The 27,235-nt window shown below is 39.7% G+C and overlaps 1 protein-coding gene across 2 annotated transcripts; it reads right to left on the bottom strand.

Moving 5' to 3' along the window:
- Positions 1–5,661: 5,661 nt before the first annotated feature.
- On the bottom strand, positions 5,662–26,650 carry acsbg2 (acyl-CoA synthetase bubblegum family member 2). Of its 2 annotated transcripts, none has more exons than XM_031859558.1 (15): positions 26,577–26,650; positions 18,102–18,237; positions 17,639–17,760; positions 15,934–16,205; positions 14,679–14,767; positions 14,044–14,164; positions 13,620–13,700; positions 13,382–13,531; positions 12,260–12,436; positions 11,257–11,438; positions 10,460–10,702; positions 10,125–10,342; positions 9,859–9,998; positions 8,193–8,439; positions 5,662–7,216 (listed from the first exon to the last, which is right to left on the bottom strand). In XM_031859558.1, the coding sequence occupies exons 2-15, from the start codon at positions 18,212–18,214 to the stop codon at positions 7,098–7,100; spliced, it is 2,274 nt and encodes a 757-aa protein (XP_031715418.1). In that variant the 5' UTR covers positions 18,215–18,237; positions 26,577–26,650; the 3' UTR covers positions 5,662–7,097. The 2 variants fall into 2 exon arrangements, with proteins under 2 accessions (XP_031715418.1, XP_031715417.1); XM_031859557.1 differs by lacking the exon at positions 26,577–26,650 and adding an exon at positions 22,234–22,528.
- Between the last annotated feature and the right edge of the window lie 585 nt (positions 26,651–27,235).

The following is a 27,235-nucleotide window of genomic DNA, read 5'->3' as shown; positions in this document are numbered from 1 at the left end:
GGGGGCGTGCTGCGTCGTGAAGCAAGATCAGTGGGTCTCACTGATCCCTTTAACCCAAACTGACCGATCCCACAAAGCTGGCTCACTTTAACCAGTTTAGACCACTAAACCTGGCGCTTCACAGAAGTTTCGCTCTAGAGGATTACATCAAAACTTGCAAACGATTCGAAATAATGAGCACAAAGAAACATGTTTACACACAGGTAGACTCACTTAGCTTTACCTGCTATCTATATCAGACATTTAAGATATTTTTGTAGCACAACTTACTCTTTTAATTGGTATTCTTTTATTATTATTTTAACAGTAGAGAGGTTCATCATCAGTGTCTAAAGCCCAGCAGATTCCCACAGTGCTTCTCACTGAATGTTACTTTTTGCTTCTGCGCTGACAAAATGTCCTCCGAGATCTAAAGTTGTATCTCATAATTATCAGATGGGCTTTGTGTTACGCCTCTTTAATGTAAACAAACTCCGACACACTTTGGTTAATTGTGAGTCAACAGAGCCACGAGCCAGCTTGGTGAGACCGGTTTCCAGGATCACCGGTGATGTGAAGCCAGAAAACCCCAAAGAAAGCCAGAATGAGGTGAACTTGCTTCTTGATTCAGGCCCCTGTTGTGTTAGTTCCTGTGGCCCCTTTAGGCTCCACACACACACACACACACTATGGTATAAACCTTCAATGACCGATTCCCTCCCTCCCCTCCCCTCCTCTTCTTCTTTTTTTGTTTTTTTTTGTTTTTTTTTGTTTTTTTGTTCCTGCCGACAGTGTGTTTATTCTGACGCCTCGATAGCTTTAATACTTCTCTTTCTTTTTCTGTTGCCTGCCTGGCTCAGCGACATGTACACACTCCCTCGGCCCTTACTGTAAACGCTGTCTGAGCACGGAAAATGTGTCTCAAAAAAAAAAAACTGGATTCCTGCCGCCTTATGTGCCCTGCAGTAACCCCCCCCCCCCCTCCTGCCCTCACTTCTTCCCCCGTCCCACCCTCATTTTTCTCTAGGTGTGCCTCCGTCAACAGAACTTCAGGCCGTGATTACTGAGAATGAACTTTGCAACTTTGTGTGAGTGACGTTTGTGCGTCTGCGAGTGTGTTTGTCAGCGATAGGAGAGATTTTAAAGAACAACCTTCCTGTCCTCTTCTCTGTGCATCGATGTGGGAACGTTTGAGTCCTAGTTCATGAACTCTGGCCTTTGACCGGGCGCTCATTCAGTCCCTTGTGGTGGTTGAGAAGGGGAGGTTACGTGGGGACTCGAGAGAAGCCCTACTGTCTACCCACAGTCGATGTTTTATTTATGGACCTCTGCACTTTTGGCTGTGATGACTTCAGTACTTAAGTAGTTACCTGAACTGTATTTTTAAGGATTTTATACAATATTTACATGCAATATGATATGAATTTATTTTTTTTGATTTTATTTTTTTTTTGCCAACCTTTTGTTTGTTTCTTATTTAATTGTCTTTATTTTGGCATGATTTGTCACTATTATTCACAAAACAAACATGCCCGTTGGATCTATTTTTTGGTGTGAAACGTTATGAGGGATGTTCCCTTCATGTTTTGTGTGTCATTATTCTGATGACGGCTGAACACCAAGAAGCAGGTGTAGGAAAATGTTTGCTGGATGAGCTAAACCTCAAAATGAGGATAAAAGGAGTCCAACACTTTGGATCAGGGGACTGAACTCCTGAGCTAGAACTGTTTATGTTCCGTGTCATGTCCAGTCATGATTTGAGTGTTTGTTTTCTACTCATTCATAGAAGTCTATTCCCAAACAAAACCGGTCACATAATTTAGTTATGTTATGATAACTTGAGGCTGAAGAAATGCATCATAGGAAACAATAGAGTTGGAGCTGTTTTCAGCGCTGCTGGTACCGGAAGTTAAAATCCCATTCATTCTTTCCCTACAGACAGTGTTGCGTTACTCACAGTTGGAGCACTTTTACTGCTTGGATCAACATGAAACTCTCCCGATTCAATCATTGAGTCCGAATGATTTAAAAACGCGTTAGAAAAGATAGTTGGTTAACTACGACTCCCAAGGAGCATTGCGGCCAGAAACATCAAATCAGTGGGCTTCAAATTCTATCACAAGAGCCGCTAAACGCGGACAGAAGCTAATAAAGCTGTTGAGAAAGCTGATAGTATAATATCTTAAATCAGTTTCCTTTTCATTTTTTTGGGTCACTTTTGGATGAATTCCGCTGCGTTCAGTTAAAATGAAAATTTGCCACCTTTTTAACGTGGATCTCCAATCAGTGTTGATGGTAAATGTAGTCCGTTAAAGACATAAATTCCCCAGTTTGTGCTATATTGACCCAGAATGCCGATCTCTCTCCTGATGTGGTGCCGTGCCGGCTGTGCCTACATGTACCAGTATGCATTGTGCTTCAGCTACAGCTGATGACTACACAAAATAAACTCTCAAAACTGTTCATGAAGACAATATTCTACTGAAAAATACAACCGTACGCCTTCTGAATCCAAGTGTCTCTCTTTCTCTAAACTAAGACGGGCTTCATTTTCTTTTAACTCATCGTAAAACGCACTCCATTCAAACTGGATAGAAACAAATGAAAACTTTCCAGATCCATGAGTTAGTCCTTCCACTGTTCCAACAATCAACGCTGGTTTGGTCGAAATAAATCCTCAATTCACAGAGTACGATGTGAGAATATGCCGGTTCTATAGCTGTGCCCCCCCCCCCTGCTGTCTCGATGCAGCGGCTTGTTACTCCGTCTTCCCGAAGCAAAAAATAATAATTCTCATTCATAATGTCCTCTGCACTCAAAATTTGGGGATGCTATTTTTGCTGTTGGAAACATAAAACAATTGAAAAGAACAAGGACATATTTTTGAGTGGCGTTGCGCCCCACGGCTACTAAAGCTGGAGTAGCACGCTGTCGTTTTTCTTTCCCTCCAACGACGTCACTGCCACGTCACTGGATGCAGGAAGGAGAGATTTTTCAGAGAGCATTGGCGAGAGCTGCAGGCGTTTCTTCCTCCGTTGTGCCTCTATGTGGCTCCTCCATTGCAACGACTGCTGAGGCTCGTGGGTATCGTAGTACTTGGAGCCGCCTGCCAACCAAAATGACGGATAAAACACGATTTCTCAGAAATTTAAGTTTGAAATAATTGAAACTGGTGGTCCTAATGTAAACCACTATAAGAGTTACATTTTCCTTAGAGCCCTTTGTTTCTGTGTTGAGCAACCATTGAAGACATTAATGAAAGAAAGAAAAAAGTGCAAATGGGAATCAAGATTGCAGAGAAACACTTCCGGTCCCTTTCCCTTTGCAGGTCTGTTGGAGTGAAACATTTCAGCTGAGACTATATTATATATATAAAACATGTATAATACAGCAAAGGTAGAATATCTACTGTGTGGATCTTTAGAGGATGAGGAACAATATGGAGCAAATGGTTGCAAATATGTGGAGCGGGGTGGGAGGGGGGCATGTGCAGACGGGATGTTTCCTGTGTCAGTGGTCGTCATAATGTGTCTGTGACAAGGGTACAGGGATGCCTGTATTTATAAGGTTTGATTTCTTGTGGGTAGGGGGGGGGGGGATGTCTGAAATGTGTTCCTTATATGTGGTCCAAGAAGAACAAACTGGATGTGCAGAACAATTTGGTATTTTTTTTGAAAATAAAAACTTGGCATTACAATGCCACCATGTGGCCATATGATGCAAGTTGTTAACGAGGACAAAACATTGTTATTTTAATGTTATTTTTAATTTTTAAATCATATTATTAATAAAGTCATTAAGTACTGTTGTCCCCGCGTGTGTCCGATCATCATTGACCGTTGTGCGACCCGGTCATGGGTGTGCGTGTGTGCAGGGTTCACGTAAAGTTCACGTGATGGTTCAATGCAGTCTGCGGGGTTAAAAGGACACGCAGCGGGCCGGCCAGTAATGCTCACGAGGCATTGACCATCTATCGAGGGAACGTCATTATAGGAGGGACATTTATTGGCGAAGGCTGATCAATAAATTGTACTCTGACGCAGATCCGCATTGAGGAAATCTAATGTGGGTTTGTGCCATACATTTATGTCTCCGGGTGTGAGACACCATTGTGGGCAATGTTACAAATGTATTACCAAGACTTCTGTATGGAAATACTGGATATTTATATGATCTTTCATGTTTTGATGACATACATTTTTCAGGTTATTAAATTGCAGGATAAACCAAGAAACGGTCAGATTCTCATTAAACTTTGCATGAATTTGGTTAACCGATAAGCCAATCAAGAAAATGAATTGACAACTTTTTTAATGTATTGTGTTATAAAATATAATGTGCATTTTTTTTAAAACAATTTTCTGGCATTTTATTGGCAAAAAAATCTATTCTTTGAAAAAGTGATCAACTGATTTATTGATAAAGAATATAATCTTAAATTGCGATATAACTTTACACACAGTGATATATGATTTGACTGAAATAACCCAGTCATAAGTTTACCCTTTATTTTTACCATTTTGGTGAAATTTTAATTTCACAACAAATGAACTGAGAAATGTGAATTTTCACTTTATTGGAAATGACGTGAACCTAAATAATCTGGAATTCTATTTGAGCTTCTGCAGCAAACGGTGTTCTTGTTGTTACTTAACACACCTGCCTTTGATGAAGCACTAATTAAGAGTCCTGTTGGGATCTTTCACTGCAGACATTTCTACTTGTAATAACAGGAGAAACAGGTGTTACTAAAACCATTAATGAGGGCTCCAGCACAGGAAGTTTGAACGTTCAAGCTGTTTGCTGGGAAGATCTGAGGTCTCTTCATACTTTCAGCTTGTTGGTGAACAACTCAAAGACCCTCAGCAGCTGTGATGGGAGGTAAGTAACGAGCTGTCAAAAAAGTCTTGCAGAAGCATTTCTGAAGTTGTGTTGACTGGGTTTGTTTGAAGGCTGTGGGTTTGTAGTAGTGTTGTATTGGACTAATAACCTCATTGTTTTTATAGTGTAACGTAATCAAATATACTACAACGGTACTGTGAAACTTGAGGATTGAGGCAACACAATTGCTTCACAGTTGAAGTCAGTATTTATTGCCGAGTGTCCCGTTGCATTGTGCAGGGGCAGTAATGACAGCAACTACTCACTGTGCTTAAAGTAACATTTTTGAAGTACTTGCACTTTACTTGAGTATTTCCATTTGATGTCACTTAATACTTTTACTCCAATGTATTTTAATAGGAATTATTGTACTTTTTACTTAACTATATTTATTGAGAATTGTACTTATTTTTCAGATAAAAAATGCAAAATATAATCAACTCATAAATAGTTTTATTATAGATTAATACAAAACCTTATTGCTCCCTGGGAAGAAATTCACAAGCTACCTGTCAATATGTAAATAAATCAGCCCCACTTTTACCAGCTGATATGCACATTAATGCATCAATTATTATAATTCAATAATATACAATCTTTTGAAATGGGACTCATTCTGCAAAACGAGTACTTTTAACATTTGCTATATTAAGTACATTTTGAATGCTTTGACTTTTTATGTGTAACAGTATTTACACATAAAAAGTCAAAGCATTGCTACTTTTACTTTAGTAAACGATCAGATTGATCTAGATACTTTACATTCAACAGGCCTCACACAGAATAACAACAGAGTTCACATTAGCTTATTCAACTTTTATTCCGTAACTGATCAAACACCCAACATTCACGTACTCCATGCATATCTCCACATTTCAACCCTGATATTGTCAACACCAACAACAGCTCTTTCAGGTCAGGTAGATCCAGACACACTGAATCACCGTCATTTCCTGATTTAACTTTATACACGCGTGTAAAAATTGCTCGGTTTACCCTGAACTTCAGTTACTTTGAGCAAACCATAACCGCCAAACCCACCTTCACTGTGAACTGCTAAGAGTACTACGATACCTACGATATGCTTATTATATACATAATTACTTCATATACAAGACCAGCTCTTTGGAGTACAAACTCTTATACTTCCTTTTTAAAACTTTTTCTTTGAAGATGTGTGAAACGTCTTCAAGGAGGCTAAAGACATGTAGTCTCCGGATCAAAACCTCAAACATTTGTACATTTATGTGAACAAGGGATGGCAACAGACCAGGTAATATACTTGCCATGAAGCTACATATAATTTAACTTTTGTACATTCCAAGCAAGTCTTTTTTTCTTAGTTTGAGTGCAATAAAATTATGCATGAGATTTCTGGGCTGCTGAAAAAACCAACTGTAAAAAAAAAAAAAAGCAAGATGATATAGGCAAAACATATTTACAATATTCCACAAAAATCACAGAAGGACTGTTGGAAAACATTTCAACAGGACCAGGCAGTTGTGTCTGACTTTACAATTACAAAAGGCAATAGATATGGCTTCAATGACGTGTTTTACAGCATGAAAAACTAGATGTGGATGCTAAGTTATGAGATAGATTTCAATACCTTTCTAACTGCAACTACCGCTGTGGAAAACGTTGGCTTTATTTGATAACATGTACAAAATAAATGATTCTTTTCTTTGAAACCCAGCTGACAAAGACAAGAACAAAAAAGACCAAATACATGTAAAATGCCAGTAAACATTTGCATATGATTAAGTTAAGAAACGGAGTCTTTCATAGAAATGCTCTTCGTTTGAAGGTCATTTAGCCCATGTAAACTTTGGCAAACCCAAAATAAATTAAGAAAAACATGTTAAGACAAATTCTTTAAAAACATCCTAAACTTTTTTTGGATTCTGTCTCTTATCTCAAGTAATACAGTAAAATAAACCCAAGAAATGTCCTTACGTACAGCTGCTGCTACTTCATGTATCGGATATTACTGTTCATCCCAGTAATCCAAATAGTCAACTTCAACTTATTGAACACGTCTTCAAAATCATAAAGCTATTTTTACAATGGCTTCTTATTTTCAGCACAACACCTACAAATGTAAACAAAGACAAATGACCAAAATTTAAGGCAATCAAAACATTTTTACAAAAGAAAAATGGCTGGATTAATGAGGTGAGGTGTGTCTGCATGTTGGCTCAGACGGCCTGGATCTCCCTGCAGGTGGAGGAGCAGCTCTATTTGGGAGGCAGCGGGTTTTCGGGGGTCGTTGGAGTTGCCAGCTCCTTATAAAAGTTCTCAATCTGCTCCTTGTACATCTTCACCACCACCGGCCTCTTCAGCTTCATGGTAGGGCCTGTGGAACAAGTAAGGAATTCATATTGTTAAACACTTAAAACTAATCATATATCACTTCCTAAAACTATAGTTTAAACTGCACACATGATTTAGTCTAAACCTAGTTGCTTTGTCCCGTGGATGTCATCTACACTCCACTACAGGTCGTTGTTTCTGAGGTTTAACTTGAACCTGACTGCCGACTCGGTCAAAGGTTTGAGTCCAGATTATTATGATATGCCTCATGGTCAGTTTGTCAGTATTGTAAGTCACTCTAATTTAAGATGATGCATTTGACTCTTAATAATGTGGTAGTTTTAGGAAGAAAAAAAAAAATCAAAGTTCTGCTTAAGACAATTTGGTTTATGATTTTTTTACATTTTTCTGCAACTAACGTTTATTAATTTTAATTACTGATTAATCAGACAATTATTTGTTGATTTTTAATAGTTTTCTCGATACAGTAAAGTCAGAAAACAGTGAAAATGCCCATATTAATGTGTTAAAAAGAGTATTTGTTCTCAACAACAGGCTCCATATAAAATGACAAAGTCTGTGACATGAAGAAAAGACGAGTGAGAGTAAGTTTGGTCTTTTTGCTTGAAAAATGACAATTAGAAAATGAATAGTTAACTATTTTGATAATTGATTGTCGATCAACTAATTGTTGATCTAATTGTTTCTACTAGTTTTACCACCCCAGGCATCTATAAATTATTCAAAAGAAACAGTCTGAAGAGGAAAAAATGACTTTTTGATTTAACAACCCATAGAGCCATGCACCATGTGAGACTTTGTATTAATCTAAAAAAGGTTGGAGACTACCGAGTTAGAAGAAGCCCTTAAGTGGTTCAGGAAGGTCATTTGAAGCCTTGGACTCTCCATTGTGAATACCACACACTGCAGGTTTAACACAATTACAGAGTCAATTGTCCTCTTCCTGCAAAATAAAGATCCCCTATAGTCAGCACACCCTGCGTTCACATCCCACTCACCAAGCTCTCCTCCTGGAAGGGAGAAATCACGATCCAGGATGATCCACTTCTGAATGCGCTGAGCGTTGGAGTTCGCCTCCTTGTTGACTCGGTTGATTCCCTCCTGAACGGCGGCGTGGATCAGTCGGTCTTGGCCGCCTGCGATCTCAGAGACTCGTGTGGCGTTGCTGCCCAGCTTCCTGCAGAGCTCAATAGCTTCCGGTGTCAGCTCGTCCTCTGGTTCTCCTGACTCTGCATTTAGCTGGCACTGGAGAGAAGAACATTTGAAAAGTTGAATTATTTCACCTATTTTTATTTTTATGTATATATATATATATATATTCTTGTCCATGCAACTCAAAGCATTAATATATCAAAAATTTGGAATTTGGGTCTGTTTTCCTTAAAGCCCTCTAGATGGCAGCATCTGGAAAGAAACGTCTGAAAAGCAAACGCTTCACTTTTTTATGCTGCTCCTTTTTCATCAGTTAAAAACAAGATATATATATATATATATATATGATATATATTGTCTCTTTCTGAGATTAGATACAAAGTATGATAGGATGTTTACAAAGCTCAGATAAAGAATGGCTGACAAGTTATATCTGCAGTCTCCATCTGATCTCCTTCGCTCTGTTCAACAGCCTGTTACATCCTGTTACATCCTGTGTTATCTTCACGACTACAGTTTCCCTTCTCGTTCCGGTGCCCTGCTGTCCCCTTCTTCGACTGTGATTAAAATGCACAAACAGAACCGTGCTTGCTAGAAGGTTACACCAGGGGCCACATTAATAAACGATACATATGCACAAAAAAACATGCATACGCCATTTCCCTCACAAACTGGTATTTATAAAAGAAGTAAGATGTGCACATCCAAACATACTTTAGACCAGATTTACAAACAGTTTACTAAAACATAGCTGAGGGTGAAACATGGTGGACATGAAATATACGGTGAGATATGTCAACTTATAGTACAACATTTTTTAGATTGTTTGGAAATTACCAACACAATTAATGAAAATGGCAGACAACAGTGTTCTGTAAAATGTCAAAGGTGCCTTTATAAACTTAATTTAAAATGATAAGTAATTAATTAAATCTTTATTAACATTTGAGCTGTGATTTCCCCGTCAATGATCTTTACATTTTATCCTCAGTTGTGAAGCTCTTTTGTAAAGATTGATTCTGTTTCAATTTGAGCTCTATCAATTATTAATTGATTATCCTTCTTAATAAATGATATCACAGCGAAATCAGCTTCAATGCTTGCTTCCGTATCTCCTTCAGGATAAAGTGCAGTGGACCATCCTTTACAAAAATAAAGGAGATAATGCCGTCCCCCATTCCGTGCGGCAGCTACATTTAAAGCGACGCACCATTCGGCCATCAATAACATCGCTGTTTAATTGTACTTTAGGAGGTGTGACTCTATTTTGGACAGGAATCAAATTTACAGCATCAAATTAGTCTCTGTTCTCTTTCTATGCGTTATAAAGTTGCGTAAAATAATATACCAGTGTAAGAGCAGTTGGTTTCTCTGCGGCTGTCTTTTCCTAAGTCCTTGTGAGTTTTCCTTCACATCTTTCCGTGACCTCATGTTTTCCATCAAGGTAAAGGAAAAGACATAGGACAATATTGTTTTGACTATTCGACCGCAGCCCCGGTTTCTGAGACTCACCTTAATGGTGAGCAGCATAGATAGAAACTTCCTCTTGTCTCCGATCAGCATGGCGTTACTAATCAGCGGCACGGCCTCCTTCACAGCATCCTCGATAGGAATGGGAGGGATGTTCTCTCCTCCTGCGGTGATGATCAGCTCTAAAAATCACAGTTAAGTAACATACTTTATTGATCACAGATAAAGAAATATTCCTAGGCTTAGAGATTGTATCTCCTGTAACAGGACACCAAGTCCATCCTCTAAAAAGAATATAGAATAAGTACCTTTAATTCTTCCGGTGATGAAGAGGAATCCGTTCTGGTCGTGTTTGCCCAGGTCACCGGAGTGCAGCCAACCCTCTGCATCGAGAGCCTCATCCGTCTTGTCGGGCATGTTGAGGTAACCCATGAAGACGTGACGGCCCCAGAAGCAGATCTCACCGTTTCCCTCCTCGTCTGGGTTGTGCAGCTTCGTCTTGCACCCTGGGATCTCTTTACCACAACTGCAGGACAAAACAACATTTTCATAATTCACCACGTGCGTTTGAGTTGGCTCTGATTTGTCAGTGTAAAGGAAATTCTGCGTGAAATCAAATTGGAAGTCAACAAAGAAAATGTACCTGGTGAGCTTGAAGGCCTCAGGGATGGAGATTGTGTGAGGTCCGGTGCTCTCGCTCATGCCGTACAGCTCGTACAGAGGGATGTCTAGGCTGAGGAAGAACTCCAGGGTGTCTTTGGTTATGGGAGCGGCACCGGTGTAGCACTTGTTGCAGCGGTCCAGGCCCAGAGCCTTGCGCACCTTTTTGAACACGAGCTTTTTGGCTACTTGATAGCTGAGCGGCGTGCGGCCAGCTGCTCCGCTTCTGAGGAAAGACACAAAACAGCAAGTGTAAGAGTTTTGAGCCACGCCAGCAGCTTGGAATCTAGGAATGTCAACGTCAGCCAGTCTGTTGCTTCACACTGGAATATCTCAACAGCTATTGGATGGATTACCATGAAATGCTGTACAGACATTCATGATATCCAGACAATGAATCCTGCCGGCTTTGGTGATCCTCTGACTTTTCCTCTAGTGCCGCAACGAGGTGAACATTTGTGATTGTAAATAAAAGATAACAACTATTAGATGGATGCCATACTATTTGGTACAGACATGTTGCCCTCAGGATGAATTGTAATCACTTTGATCCTTTCAGCTCTCCTCTAGCATTTAGCTCAAAGCACAACTTCACAGAGCTGTAATGACTCAAGGCACCACAAATCCAGCATCCAACAGATAATAAATGAGACACAATGTCATCAAAACATTTAAAAAATAGCAGTTTGGTAAACAAGAGAGAACCCGAGGATGGAAACAGGAACGAGGAGTGATTTAAGCATGTCTAAATAAAGCTGTAGTTTTATAACACGTACGTACTGATTCATTTTGGTCAGATTAGTCTGCAGGCCAACATCTTTGGCCCAGGCAGCCAGTTTCCTGCGCACAGTTGAAGACTTGGCCCCGACAGACTTCATCTTCTCCTGCATCTTCTCCCAGACACGTGGGACGCCCATGAAGGCCGTGGGACGCACTTCCTTCAACGTGTTTACCAGAGAGCCCTGATTTAGAGAAGAAAGCAGAGTTTTAAACACAAATGGTACATGCAGTTTACAGCGCTCATGGAGAGGAAATAAGCAGAAAGGGTTAAATCTGCCACCATAATGTTCTTGGAAACTATTGCATGAAAAATACATTAGCTTTTCATATCTGCTGTATCACACTCATATGTCCACCCTCAGGCTATGCTGATGAATGTGTAGGGGCGGTGATGGTGAAATGAGAGAAGCCTTAAGAAACGAAGAGCCCTGAGAGGCTGCAGCGTAGCATGCCAGACGGATACAATCTTGCCATGAAAGGACACGTTATGGAGAGGTGCACATGATTAGTGTTCAAAGATATAATGACCATCCACTAAATCGATCCTTTCTGTTTTCATGCTCCTAAACTATGAAATACACTCCATCCTGATCTTAGAGCGGCAAACTAAAACTACGTTTTGAATCTTTTTACTCTGGCTTCTTATTTGATATTATCATAATTTATAAGAACTGCGGGTTTTTTTCTGTTTATCCCTGTAAATCTTTTGTTCTTAATATTTTAAGATTATTGTTTGGTTTGGTAAACATTTCATTGGCTGTTTTTGCTTGAGTTCTGTACTAAGCATTTGTAATCCTCTTTTTGTAAAGCAATTTGGGCTTTGTCTCTGCATGAAAGGAGCTATACAAATCAATATTAATATTGCAAATTCTATATAAATCAAGACAAACTGCATGAATGTTAATGTCAGCTGCTGATGATTTCAAATCGCCTGTTTTTCCGTCTATGAAAATGTTGTTCAATATTTGAATTTTGTGTACTAGACACCACTGTTGTATCTCACCTTCAGTGCATCTGGCTGGGCAAAGTGGGTCGCCCCTCCGACCCTCATGGTGACCCAGATGTCTACCATCTGAGCAGCGACGTGGCTGAGCGGCAGGTAGCTGACCACCAACTCCTGACTGTGGGTGGCGTCTGTCAGACCCACATGGCGGCAGGTGGAAAGCGCGGTCCATGTTATCTGAGGGCGAGGAGAGAGCAATACATTTAATGAGGTATCTTTATTGTTTTTATATATGGGAGGTCACACATAGACATGCTATTGACAAGATGAAGAGAATTACACAAAAACAATGGTGAAAGTTTATGACCAGTGTTTTATACCTCATATAAGTGAACTTTGACAAGAATAAAGTACATGAAGTTTTTGTTTGTTTGAGACAGCCAGGTGCCATGTTAATGAGTCTATGGTTTAACAGGACTACAGCCATGGGTGGAAGAAGTAGTCCGATCTTTTAAAGAAGCAATACCACAGTGTAAAAATAATCTGTTTTAAGTAAAGGTCCTGCGTTCAAAATCTTAAGTAAAAGTACATGTGTACTTACATCAAAATACAACTTGAGATGCATTGATGTGTAAGCATCACTAATGTTGCAACTGGTAAAAGGTGGAGCTAATTTCAACTACTTTCTATACTGCTGGGCAGCTTAATCTATAATAATACATCCTTTTTTTAAATGTATTAATAACCTGAGTCTGCAAGGTAACTAAAGTTATCAAAGTATGTAAATATATATAGACGTTATCTGTACTTAAGTATAGTACTTGATTGTACATGGGGTTACATTCCATCACATCGTCTGTCCACATTAATTGTCCCCAACAAACAATATTAAAAAGGCTGAGACATTTAATTTAAATGACTCAGCCTTTTTAGTATTGTTAGTATTGTTTGTTTATTGTTGTTTAGGTTTCTATTCAGGAATTTAAATCATTTAAATTCCTTGAGTTGCTGAACCCTACCTGAATAGAAACCTGCCTAACAAGCCGTGTACATGTTGCACTTAAATGTGAAGGTCTGTCAACTCCATCTGCACTTTTCCCGCTTTACAACTGCCGTCAGTGTCGGGAGACAAACGTGTGACACTTCTCTATCCTCAAGAAACACTTGGCTCGTGTAACTCACATTATCATGGCTGAGCATGACTCCTTTGGGCTGGCCTGTGGTCCCCGAGGTGTAGATTAGCGTGCAGCACTGGTTGGGCTTCTGGCTGGAGACGATCGCATCGAGGGGTGCGTCGGGCTCATCGCGTCCGAGCTCCATGAACTCCGCCCACTGCAGTACACAAGCAAAATCACTTAGATGATGCTAATTTAACTAAACTAATATTTTCATGTTTGCCATGAACAGATTGTGTACTTACCGAGTACAGATTTGGTCTTTTCTCTTTAAGTGCATCTTTGTACTGGATAATGGCTTTCAAGTGCGGCAGCTTGTCTTCAATCTGTAAACAAACAAAGTATAATCCCATGAGTACATAAAGCAGACTATAGTTAATAAGAAGACTACACATCTGGCTGTAAGTATTTAAAACGATTAGAGTTATGTCATTTTAATAAATCTCTATACCGTTCTAAAAGATGCCGCCAATTCACATTTCTGTCTCTTAATTATTGATACCACTGACAATAAATGGTGGCAACAAAATGGAGAAAAATACAAATCTTCCTTTTTTCTTCTCGCCTTTTTGCTGTCCTGATCACATATAAAATAAAACAATAAAACCTGCATTCATATCTTCAATTTATAGATGTCAAGTGTTTGTATGCAACTCATTCTGATCTCACCTGAAGGATCTTCTGCAGCTGTTTGTGATTCTCCACCACAATGATATTGGCCTTGCTGTTCTCTGCTACGTACTGGCATGCCTCAGGAGAGTTGGTGGTGTAGATGCCAACAGCAAACCCACTGCAGCAGACAAAACAACAGTCAGACTTACAGCAGTTTCACTTTTACATTTACACAGAGTCAGATGAAACTCTGTCCCATGTACTTGGACACTGACTCATAGGATTGTATAATTACATTGTTAAATACTGAAATTAAATTTGATGTTTAACAGCATTTTACTGTTTTAGCTGGAAGAGGTGAAGCACGTTTTAACTACTTTATGTTTGGGTAGTTTAGTCCAGTGGTTCTGAACCCCAAAGGGTGCTTAGTTGCTTTCAACACTGCAGTTCATCAGCTTCCTTTTAAGCGTTGTGCTGTCACCTATTAATCAAAATGTCTTTCAGCTAAGAGGCTAAGGGATAACACCCGAAGGTCTGCGCTCTGGTGAACTCGCATTTCAAGTCTTGGACCACACCACTCGGGTATGGAAGACATGCACACATGAACACACGCATAAACACAGAGCTGGCAATGAAAACGTGAGTGAGCCAACACTGAGCTCATTGCTGTCAAATTCAGAGATGAAACTCACCCAGCAAAAATAGCTGCAATGTCAGAGATGAACCACTCAGCCGAGTTGAAACCCAGGATGCCGACACCGTGGTAGCGCTGCAAACCAAGCTGTGTAAAAAAAAACAATCATAAAACTATAATATTGGGATATCCTTCACATCCATTTTCAGAGTGTTTGCTGTTGTAGGGATGAGATTTTACTCCTCCGCAAGTTCAATAGAGAAATGATTCTCTCATGCATGCACTGGAATCAGTGTCTGTATTCCTGAAACATTTGGAGGCAGTTTTGAGCTGTTGAATCGACAGACTGAGCAGAGCTCAGGGTTTGTTACTATAGAAACAGATGAATGACACGGGAGACTGGAGAAGGGAACCGATACCAACACTGCAATGAGCTTTTTTAAATAACTTGTGAAGTCTTTCACAACAGTAGTTTGAACATGAGGCTTTAAATCTAAAGCTCCACTCGTGCAGATGGAAAATCACGTTGCATGTCGAAGGGTGTGCATGTGTGGAGGTTTAGGATCAGGTTAGTCGTGTATGTTTAAATGCAGACAGCCACATGCAAGTATGTCTTTATGTGTGTGTACATGACGTCCTGCTGAGTCTCCATGCTGACAAGCTGTTCAGTTTCACAAACAATGAAGTGCTCTGTGCTGAACAAACAGCTGAGGCACAATTTCACCCCGGCTTTTTTGTGATGCGTGAGGTGTTGTTTGGATTAGCTTTAAAACAATAATAATAGAAGTTGATTGTTTCAAACAAAAAGGAAATCTTAGACCTTTTGATACTGAAGGGGAATTGTTGCTCAGGGTGAATAGAAACTAAAAGGAGCACACACGTAATGAGATTACTGTGAGGAATTTCTCTAATTTAGCAACACCAACGTTTCCAGCATTGAACACCGGTCACTGTGTGATTAGTTATTTCTTTTCTCTTTATTTGTCTGGTTTTGTTCATCCAACAATCCAAAAACCCAAAGATATTCAATTAAAGATCACATTTGGCATTTGTTTTTGAAAAAGTGACTCAATTAATCAATGAATTGTTCGTATTCTTTATTACTGAGAAGGCGGAAAATATACTTAACACTTAAAAGCAGGAGATTTTGATGGTGTGTGCTGCTAAAACCCTCCCAAATATTATTGTAATAAAAATAGAAGGAATCGGAATATCTAACTATATAGATGAAAGCGTCATCTTCTGAAATGAGTGTCATTCATTATTAATTAATATATATATATAATATATAATCAATAGATAAAAGAAAGTACCTTAAGGAAACTCTTGGCAGCGGTGCGGCAGGTCTGGTAATATTCTCTGTAGTTCAGGCTCTTCTGCTGCTCGCCCTCCTTCCAGCTCAGAGCTGTATAGTCGGCAAAGCGCTCCACAGCTGAGGTGAACATCTGGTCGATGGTCAGAGGGGTCTCAGCAGCCAGGCCAGAGTCCCCCATCCTCAGCAACACCTCTGCGTCACCCTGTGACGTCCACAGGCCGAGCCCTCCTGCTGCTGGCACCGGAAGGGAGTTTGGACGCTGGGTGTTCACTGGAAGAAAATGACAGACAAAAATAAGATCGAGGTGGTTGACAACTAAACTTTGTGCTCGTTCCTCTAGTTTTCAAACATTCTGCATGTATTGTACTAGAGGAGATGCCACACACCCTCTGATACTACATTAAAATACAAACAAGCTTTTACTTCTAATTAGCTAAATGTAGTTTTCCTAGAAAGTAAATATCTCACCATCACACCAACCCGACTGGCTGTTTGGAGAAACAAACGTTCTCACATGAAACACAAAAGGTTATTTTATTTAATAAATAAATAAATAAAAACACAACATGGGGTTTCATTTTTATGTTAATTGTATGCAGCAAAGTAGCTGCGGAGAACGATTTTAAAAGATGAATCAGTTCCTCATACAGGTTGTTAAAAGCAACCAGTAAAATAAAAACTCTGTTTGCAGAACGACTTCCTGGTTCAACTTAGAGTCACCACACTGAACATAGTTGTGTGTGCACCCAGTTTCCTGTGCGGTGAGGCAACACTAGCAACATGTTCAGTGCTCTAACCTAAGATAATCAAACTGTGGGCTCGTTTTCAATTTGTCTGATCAATCTTACCGACATGTTTCTTCACCCGTTTGACCCCTTTGTGGCAATGTTGCAGTGTTCGGAGATGTCAACAATCACTTTGGTGAATACAAAATTAACATTATCGATGGCTCGTGCTACAAAAAAAATATGCAATAAAAAGATTTTCTTTGATTAGAAACACATCTTGTGTTTTTTACACTAAGAAAGAAAAGTGTACCGTTGCTAGCTGGATGTTTTCAATATGCGATGGTGTCAAATTAAACAGATGAACTAAATGTTGGTAGAACACAAACGGCTGGTTATCAGAGCTGATGAGAGGGCAGGATGTGAATGTTATAGACTGTACAGCCATAGTTCAATTCAAGGACATTTCAGCCAGTAGGGAGACTGAAAGAGTAACTGAAAATGTGATCTCAGTTTCTAATCTTATACAACCAGTATAATGACCTATTTATCAGATTAACATCAGGGTAATTATGAAGGTTCTCGTTGTGTAACAACAAATATCAGGGAAGTACTCGTGCTAGGATTTTCCGTCAGTGACCAAGGCAGGAAGGAATGTCAAAGTTCGGACTGGAAAAAGCCGGCAGGAAAAGGGAAGTCAAGTTGTTCTTCTAAAGAATGTGGAGTTCGCTCACTTTGGTTTGGCCCACTTCCTCAGGGGAAAAGTTCAGAGAAAAACCGCGTTCACTTATGCTGACTTTAGCGACTACAACCAACACAGTGACTGCATTCAACTTCGAGTATTATCCCAGTTGTCTGTATGTGTATTGCTTGTCAAAACTTTAATACGGCTGCACCGCGCTCACGACTGTTAAGAGTTCAGGAAGGGACAAAGAGAGTAAACGCATTCACATCACGTGGCTTTTCTTCAGGCCTCACCTGTTTGTGTGTTTGAGGTCTGTTCAGCAGGGACCTCTGTAGCCTTGGTGCTGCTGGCGACTTCAGCGTGTGCACCAATCTCCTCATCTCTTTCCCCTGCGGACTCTTCCTCTGAAGACTCACTGAAGAAGGTGAAAGGGAAACACATTCACTTAAAACAGAAAAGTGGATCCTTGGGGAAAATCAGAGGCAGAAGCCTGAACCGTATGGGGAAAACTTTGGCTCCCAAAAAAGTGATGAAACCACTATGATCACTAATCATACACACAATGAATCTGCACGATACCATTATGTGAATTACCACTGAGCACTGGAGCTCTAACCTGGGTGGTATTTTTGGCTGTTCAAATACAAACATTAATTCTCTTATTTGACATCGTGTGACCCCTCAGATTCATCCTCTAACCAAAGCTCTCGGGGACATTGGTGCCGCGGTGTCCTGGATATGTTTGTGTGGACGTACTTTGCTCTGTCCACGATGCAGTCATCGAGGGAGGCTGCGCTATGTCCTGCTCCGCAGGATGACTCCAGTAAGCCGCCTGCTAAGGGAGGCTCCATCACCACGGCTTCAGACATGGCGGTGGGCTCACACACGGTCACTGAGAGGAGAGAGGAGTCACAGGGCTTGTTAGCTTCTGTATACTCGACAAGGACATCTCTTACAAGCATCCACAACAAGTGAAGTGAAGGCTTTTACAGATGATGAATAAGATAACGAGATATAAGCCATGTGTGTATACGCAACATGGTATAAGAATATCCCAAAACTGTATCGGGTGCATCTGCAAAAAGGCAAAAAACTGTTTCACAAAAACACTCCCCAGAGACTGAACGAGGAGTTTGACGATAGACCTTTTTAATAATGTCCAAATCTAGGAGCAATTTATACTGAGCTCTTCCATTGGTGAGTTCATTTAGTAAAGGGCCGCAACTCAGAATTGTTTTCACTATCGATTAATTCATTGATTGTTTTCTCAATGTAAGAAAATTGTGAAAAATGTCTGTTACATTTTTTTTAAACCCTAGGTAACGTCTTTAAATGCCTTCCTTTGTCCAACCAACAGCCTAAAACGTGAACATATAAATAAAACAGTGAAAGGAAGCAAAATCCACACAATTGAGATGCTGCAACCTGAGAATGGTAGCATTTTTGCTTAGAAGTGGACTTGCATGATAATCAAAATAGTTGCTGACTAATCTTCCGTCAATTGACTTTGAGCTCAATTTAATTTATTTCTGTGTAGGATGCTTTTTATTTGATAAGAAATCTAGACGCACACTCTTTTGAGAAGATGTTTTTTGACGTCTAAAAAGAAAAAGGAATTGCTCGGTCTAATTGTGAGACAGCAACGCCAACGTGTGACAGCCGGCAGCTTCTATACTCACAAGACTCACACCTGAGTGATGTTGGCACCAGGTCACATTACTTTTTCTAGCAGTTGTAGTTGATGCTATATTTACACATGCATTCGTGTTTTGGGCTCTTGTGCAGGTTTTAGTGTACACAAGTTATTTAAACAATAATTACTCTACATATTGACGACGTATAGTTACTGCTGTACTCTGCTGAATTCAGACAGATGAAGGAAAACTGTAATCTGCACAAATATCATCCTGACATGTTGTTAACCTTTCTAGCTGACTTTATGAGCTGCTAAACAAACATCGTCTTCGTCTATACTACGACCGGATCTTTTGACAAAATGATGTTGCATGGCAACAGTGTGGGGAACATGTGGAGCGAGCTGGCAAAGTGGAAAGTCTTGCTCAGATAACATTGTCTTGCTGCAAATAATGGCTTTCATTGCTGTGCTTGGTCAACAAAACACCAACGTTTCCATTGCTCAACCCTCGAACCCAAATTTAAGGATATGAGAGCATAAAAGCCAGATTGTTTTTCTCCTGTATCAATCATCCTGTACATCCTTGACATGGTTTTAGAGCGTCTAAAAGGTGATCAGTTTCATTTCAAAAGAGCTGGAGGGATAATCCTTTTCTCCCACTGACATGACATTTCATCACGGGCAACACGTCAAAGCCACCGAAACAATAAACCATCACCACTCGTCCAACATCAAACACACACCTCCATGACGCTCCCTCTCATTCAAGCCCCTCTGTTTGGTAATTCACAGGTCTGAGCTGCTGCTGCTGCTGCTGCTGGCCTGTATATTTAAGGTGGCTGAAAACACATACCAGCGGTTTCGTCTGCCCATTGTGGCAGCAGCCTATCATGACTCGCTTGTCAAGGACAATTGGGCTCCGGAGAGTTCAGAGAGCAGGAACAAAAATATTTTCTATCACGCAGCCAACCACACCTTCAAAAAAAAACATGATAAAATGGCATTTGCCATGTGTGGACTGTTTCTAAAATAGCAGGAACACAATTACCAGCATTCCTGAAATTCTGGACTTTGAAGAATCAGCAGCAATCACCTCAAACTGCCATCACTGTTTACTAGTGATCCTACTTAATTCATACGACGAGCAGCCAGCTGACACCGAGGACACTTTGTCAATGAGTCCTACGGAAGCCTAAAGGTCTTTCAGCTAAGATGTGATCTCACTGCTGCCATTTTATTTGGCTTCTTACTTCCAATACAGCTGCAGATTCCTCAAGACACAGCTGTTAGTGGATGTGGGTTTCCAGCAGTATTAAAAGGGAGTTAAGTTTAGAGTGTAGGCAGAATGATATGGAGTGAACTGGGGTGTGGTTTGGACAGGCATCCTAAAAGCCCCCCCTTTTCTTGAAAAAGCCCTTGGGCTATTTCTTGCTTGTCCCCTTTTTAAATTCCTCTCAACACTGTCCATTTTGGTCTGACGAGGTTTCATCACATGAGCTCAGGATGTTTAGATCATGAATAAATGCTGGAGATGCGTCCCTTTAAATGATCTCTGGGGTGGCGGCCCCCTGCTTCTTACATCAATCGTTTGTCATCAAGGTTACTGAGCTGAGATGTCCAAAAATGAAACTACTGCCTTGTGTAGTAAACTATCGACTTTAGATTTGTCTTATTACCTTTCCTGCTATGGTGTAGTTTACCCATATCACCCTTGTGATCCTTTTGTGGGCTTCACCTTTACTTGAACTTGCACCCCTTTTTCCCTAAGAGACCATGGTTTTGCTTCAACTGTATTAAGTTAATGTGTAAAATTGTCAGAAAATAATGAAAAATGTATGACAAGGTGGCGTCTTCAAATGTTTGATAAACAGTGCAAAACCAAAATATATTTGATTTACAATGATATTAAACAGCAAACTTTCACATCAGAGAAGCTGGAACAAGCAAATGTTTGGCCTCAAACAATGAATTGATCATCAAAATAGTTGCTGATTAATCTTCTGTCACCCAACAAATGTATTAACTGCTCTACTGCACCTTTCAGACAGGAGGACATTTTTTATGTCCTTTCTTGCGTGGTTTAGTTAAGTTTCCTTGTCATTTGCCACCACAGTTAATGCTCAGGATGAATTATCTGATGGAATAAGCACTGCGCAAACTGACATCATTATTGCAACCGCATTCATTAAATCAGGAGAGGATTATAAATGTAGCAGATTTGTGCGCAACAGCAGCTGTTCGATTTAAAAAAGCGAAAATGCAACAGTAGGAAACTTAAACCTTTTTAAGTTGTATCACTGATTAATGTAGAAGTGTCTACTCAATAAAGAAAGCAGACAACTATCACAACCCCATCTTCAGCCAAAAACATGAATGCCAAACAAGGGGCTCTCCCCAACACAATACCACCATGCCTGCAAACTTCAGTTAGGTTAATCCCTTGTCAAACAGTTCAGACAAAACCCCAGCCCCTCCCTTCTGGTGCGTCTTTCTATTGTCATGCATCGTCTCCCCTTGTCGAAGATACCAGCCATCTCCACTTGACTATCTGAACCTAATGGTGTCGCCCAGAACACAACAGAGATGAACTGGATTTCTATCAATACCATCCTCTGAAAGATCAGCGTCCTCGGCCAGATGCTGCCTCTGAACAGTCCCCTGCAGTGGTTTACCGCTGGGTGTAATCATAAACGTCCTCAATACACAGCTACCACTTCAAGCTTAACATTTTTTGTCCAGTTTCAAAAATGTGTAAACCAATGCAGACATTTATAAAGAGAAGAAGGGGAAAGGCTTCAAAGGCATCCCTTTAACATTAGTTGTCATCTGGCAAAATATGTGCTGGTTGGGTTACACCCTTTTACAAGCGAGCAGATGTCCACATGTTGTAAAGAGCCACACATTTCACCTCTATTGAAATTCACAGATTACATATTATGTATTGTATGACGTCTGAGCTAAAATCAGGATATAAATGAACTCTTTAATTAAAACGGTAGAGGGAGTGGTTAAGAATTATAACAAGGGAAATCAGACGTGGCATAAAACCTGAGCATGGAGGGGATATTAATCCATACAGCATCCTTAGTATCAGACATGAAACATACGTACATATAAGCAAGCTGTTTTCTCAGGCATCATTACCAACCTGTTTCTGACCAAACCTGATCTGTCTGAGTGAGAGCTTGAGTTCAAGTTAAGAGGACTACATCTCAAATACATGAAATAAAACATTTAAATTGAGCTACTCACATTGCATTGCTTGAAAATATTATGTTTCCCCGGTTTGTATTTCAGGTTCTCTCTGAAATCGTCCACTTTCCCTTATCTGCAAATACTGTTTGCCGGTTAACACACAATAACCCAACAGCCCACCGCTTCTACAACTTGAGCAGCATATCATTCATTTTCAAACAGCAGCCGGCTGAGTTGGTCCCACCCCCTAAAAACCCCACCCAGACCAGGCCAGCCTGCTTCCTCCAGAAACACTCCTCCCTACGCCATCATCCAAAACCAACCTGATTGGTTAAAACTGCTCACACCACACGATCCATTTTCCATATAAGGCCACGCAAGCCAAATGAATAAGGTGGGGGAAGCAGCTCACAGACACACACACACACACTCAAAACACACGTTGCAGCTATGCTGGGTTACTATCGGACAAACCAGAATACAAGTGCAGCTGTACTGGTTTGACTTCATGACTTTCCACTGACTGAAATCATTCTTATGCACAATACCAACATGCACCAACCTGTGATCCACATTCATAAAAATGACATATTTATTTTCCTTCTTCTTCCAATCTTCCTTCATTTTAAACAAATCTAAATAATTATTTTCATTCTAAAATCATTTGCAAATTATTGTCTTGTCTTGTCAACTAATCACTTTGTCTGCAAAATATGAAGAAGTTGTGTTAGTTGCAAATTAATCAACTAATTGTTTCAACGTTACAATTTCCCCTAAACCTTCAAAATAGCATAATACATTACCAGTATTGTACTAAAGTACAAATATAATTATGCAAGTATTTCCATTTCACACCACTTTAAACTTCTATTTCCATTCCAAAGGGAATACTTTTTCCTCCACTGTAACTATTTCACAGCTATAGTTAATATACTTTACAAACTTCACCTATGATGACCTCGTAGAATATGAGGCACTGCTATAGATTCAATTACCCAGCTAGCTGCATACAAAATTGGAGCTGAAACGATTAATCAATTGATCGACAGAATATTAATCAGCTATCAACTATTTGAAAAATTCGAAAAGTCGATTCTCAAGCAAAAATGTCAAAGTACATTTAAAATGTGAGGATTTGCTTCTTGTGCTTGTCCTAAATTAAACTAAACTGAATAGTTTGGAGGTATGTCTCATATAAAATAGCTTAAATGAGCTCAACCAACCAACAGCATTCATGCATCAGCGATGATAATCACAGGGACCATTTTAGTGTATTGAGTGTTTTAAATGCATTTGTTTTGCTTATTATACTTCTGTATTAGAGTGTGTTATTGTAACTTAGTAAAGCTTCTAATCAAAATATAAACCTTGCTTACTGCATCGCAGCAGTAATCAATATATACCTGAACTATTGAGAAAATAAACTTTTTCTTATAAACTGAATGTATCAACATTGTGACAATAGCACTCGTAACATTGTTTGCAAACTTAAATTTAGCCCTCTGGCTGAAAATCAAGGCTCAGCCCAAGTAAGCAGCATGACAAGCCAATCCTGTACTTCTGGTTCTTCTGAGCCATGACCAGATATACAAGATGCTACAACAAAGACAGCCGCTCTGGAGAGGAAACAACTGCAGGAAGAGGAACAAAACTTAAATAAATTACCATAGCAAATATTTGCTATTGGCAATCACTATACTTCCACAACTATACAAATAAAGGTGTGGCAGCATGACCCCTTGTACAGGTGCCGGTCTCTGTGAGGGAAGTGGGATTCACAGCTATAAAGGCTTTTCATTTTTACATGCGTAAAGATAACCAGTCTAACTGGTTGATGAAACTAAAAGGAATTTCCTTTACACAATTTCCCCTGAACTCTAGAGTTCACTAGGTCAAGTAGAGGAGGCAGAAAGCACATTTCCTCCTCAAACTGATTAGAATATGTGATTAAATTAGCCCTGACCCTTTGAAATGTGAAAGCTGACTCTTAACATTTAAGCATCATACCTGTATGTAATAAAATACGATACATATATATCTATATATAATTCCTTTAGTGCTATAAACTTTGTTCTATTTTATTTTACTCTAATTTAAACATGTGTTGATTATCTAACTAAATATTTGATGTGTTTGTGGCATGGAGTGGGCTACAGCTGAATGTATTTGTGCAGTATTGTATGACAGTAAAGCTGACCTTAAAACTTTGAGAAAAACACATTCACACACACTTTGCATTGGTGTGTCTGTATCTGCACATGACATCAATTGAAGCAGGTGTTAATAGTTGATGATTATCTTCTCATTTATTTCATGTGGCTTACTTTTTAAGATCAGTCTTAAAATATCTCACGTGTGTAGATGCTCACATCACTACACTGTAGAAAGATCGGTCTCAGCCAATTGCCACGAGAGACGAAAATGCAGATCCACCACACCACAGCATCACATGACATCCAGAGGCCGGCTGATCCAGTGTACTCATGCGCAAACGCTGAAATGCTGCAGGATGGGTTTAGTGCTGATGCACCCTGCACCGAGGTTATAGTCGGTCAGTGACATCCTCTCTCTCGTCCCACGCTCTGCTGAGGCAGTGCTGTAAACTGACTTTTTTTTTCTGTTTGATCAAATATCAAACTCCAGGGATAAAACATTAAACATTTACAGTCATTATCACTAAATTGACATTATGTTAAAAAGAGGTTTATTGAGCTACTGGAGGGATTTCTCATCAGTCTCATCTACAAAGACAAAACTGTCCATGTGTTCATGATAATGTTTACATGTTTGTTATGTTTGTGATTTTACTGGAGAAATACCACAGTTTTAAGATCGATTATACGGCTTAGATATCCTAGCACTAAAGTAAAGTGACAAGGAAACGACATGGGATTTGCAGTGGTGGAAGAAGTATTCAGATCGTCTATTTAAGTACAACATTATTTACAATAAAATTTACTCAAGGGCCTAAAGGGTGTAAAGTTAAATGTTTGACTGGCCACATGCTCCAAGCAAATAAGGGGCAGCATTTCACTTCTACTACTGGCTCCATACCTTTACAGTCATCAAAATAACACTGCTATCTTATAATCTTTGCGTGTGGTGTGTAGTCGGCCTATAGTTTACGTTAGCTATCTTTGTGTTCACTGTACGGTCCATGCATTTTTTAATAGTTTGTATATTGGATTAAATCCAAATTGGCAGAAATGAGAAAACGACTCTATTTTTGTGTCATTCTCCCGCCACCAGGAGACTACTTCGCCGGGAGGAGAGCTGTCTGTGTACGTTTTGATAGCGAAAAATACAGAAACACTGTATTTTTGTTTTTTGTTTCAATGATAAAACAAACTATTAAACGTACACAGACCTCACCGCGTCAGCAGTGGGTCTAACCTGTGCAGCGGCTGCAACAGAATTTCTCTAATCCGGCAGGGAGTGAGGAAATTCCCGCGGGATGATGCCCCCCACGATGGGGTTTGAACTGCCGTAATTCAGGTTGCTATACAGAGGCTAACTGGCTAACTGAACTGTCCTGACTCCCCGTCTAATATTGTACCTTTTTAAATAAATAAATTGCTGTTGATCCTAAGATAGTTTTAAATAAAGTTTAGATACATACATTTTAAAATAATATAAATCTATATACTAATTAATAAAAACAGTAGTCCTCAAAACAAAAACAAAAAAACAGACTTAATAAACTTTCTATTGTTACCTGGACAGTCAAATGTCCAGGTAACAAGGAATAAATAATAAAAGCATTGCTAGCCTCCAAAAAACGACCTCTCCCAGCAGGCTTTGGCATTGCAATAATGGCTAAGACTCATGGGACTTGTTGTGTAGAGTGCTAGTAATAGTCAAATGAGGTGTTCAAATTCAACCATCCAGTACAGTGTTACAAACCCATTTTGGTTAGATTATGGACAGAATACATCAGTATTGTTTCAAATTTAAAGGATTAAAGATGAAAACCAGGTGAGTTACAGATGCTAGCAGAGCAGGTGGTAGATAGTAGCCAAGGGGTGGGACTTAATCTGTATACCTGCCATTGGCGCTGCAACTTGATGGAAATAGGAAAATTGCCTAAATTATAGATAAAGAACGTAAGGCTAAAGTACTAATGTACCCTCATTAGCCGTGTAACGTTGCTCGTTAACATGCTGTCCTTCATCTCCCCTGTGATGGTTTGTTGCGACACGTTTCATTCAAGTTAAGCGGCTTTGCGGTGTGGTGCAACTTGAATTTATCTTACAGTAACAAAACACACACTAATGAAGTTAATTTTTACTCCCACGTACAAATAATCCTTCAACAGTCAAAGTCAATAGTACATGGCTTGATGCTGATGTTGAAATCTGCGCGATAAGTGATAAGATTAACCAATAAATGGCACGACTTACCACGAGCAGACGCTTCTCAGTGTTCCTGAATGTGAGCGCATGTGTTCAGAGCACCTTGTGAGCGCCTCTGTTCACTGCCAGAGAAGTCCAGTTTACGGTGCGATGAGCTGATTCTACATGTCACCTGTTTGAGTCAGTTTTATAGCACCAGACAACACTCTCACTTGACATTCACCCTGCTTCACGTGGAGCAGAGAATAAAGAAAAACAACATGAGCCAAAGGAAATTGAATTTCTTCAAGTCCTGTCATAAACAAGGGAAACAATACAATTTGATTGTTTGCCCCCAGGACATGTGGTCAATGGAAATGTGGAAGTGAAAAAGAGAATCTCAAAATGTTTCATACTTTATTATCTCAGAGGCAAAGATAGCAACATATCCTTAGATCCCAGTGAATAGTGTCTACAAAGCAACCACGAATGTTTAAAACAACATTATTTTTAGATATACAACATAATTTGGACATGGTCTTGGTTGTTGTTAAAAAGGCATGGGTGTTACTGAGTGTGTTTTTTAAATCTAAATGTAAACTAGACCCTGACACATTCTTGGCTTTTTGTAAAAGATGCTGCGAGACTTCAGTTCATCTAATTTGTGTATGTTGTGTAATATTTTGGACTGACATGATCAACGTTGAAGTGACTGTGGATTGTAAAGC

Source organism: Anarrhichthys ocellatus, unplaced genomic scaffold (assembly GCF_004355925.1).
Source record: "Anarrhichthys ocellatus isolate YVR2014 unplaced genomic scaffold, GSC_Weel_1.0 scaffold22, whole genome shotgun sequence".
NCBI lineage: Eukaryota > Metazoa > Chordata > Actinopteri > Perciformes > Anarhichadidae > Anarrhichthys > Anarrhichthys ocellatus.
This window is presented reverse-complemented; position numbering and strand designations above follow the sequence as displayed.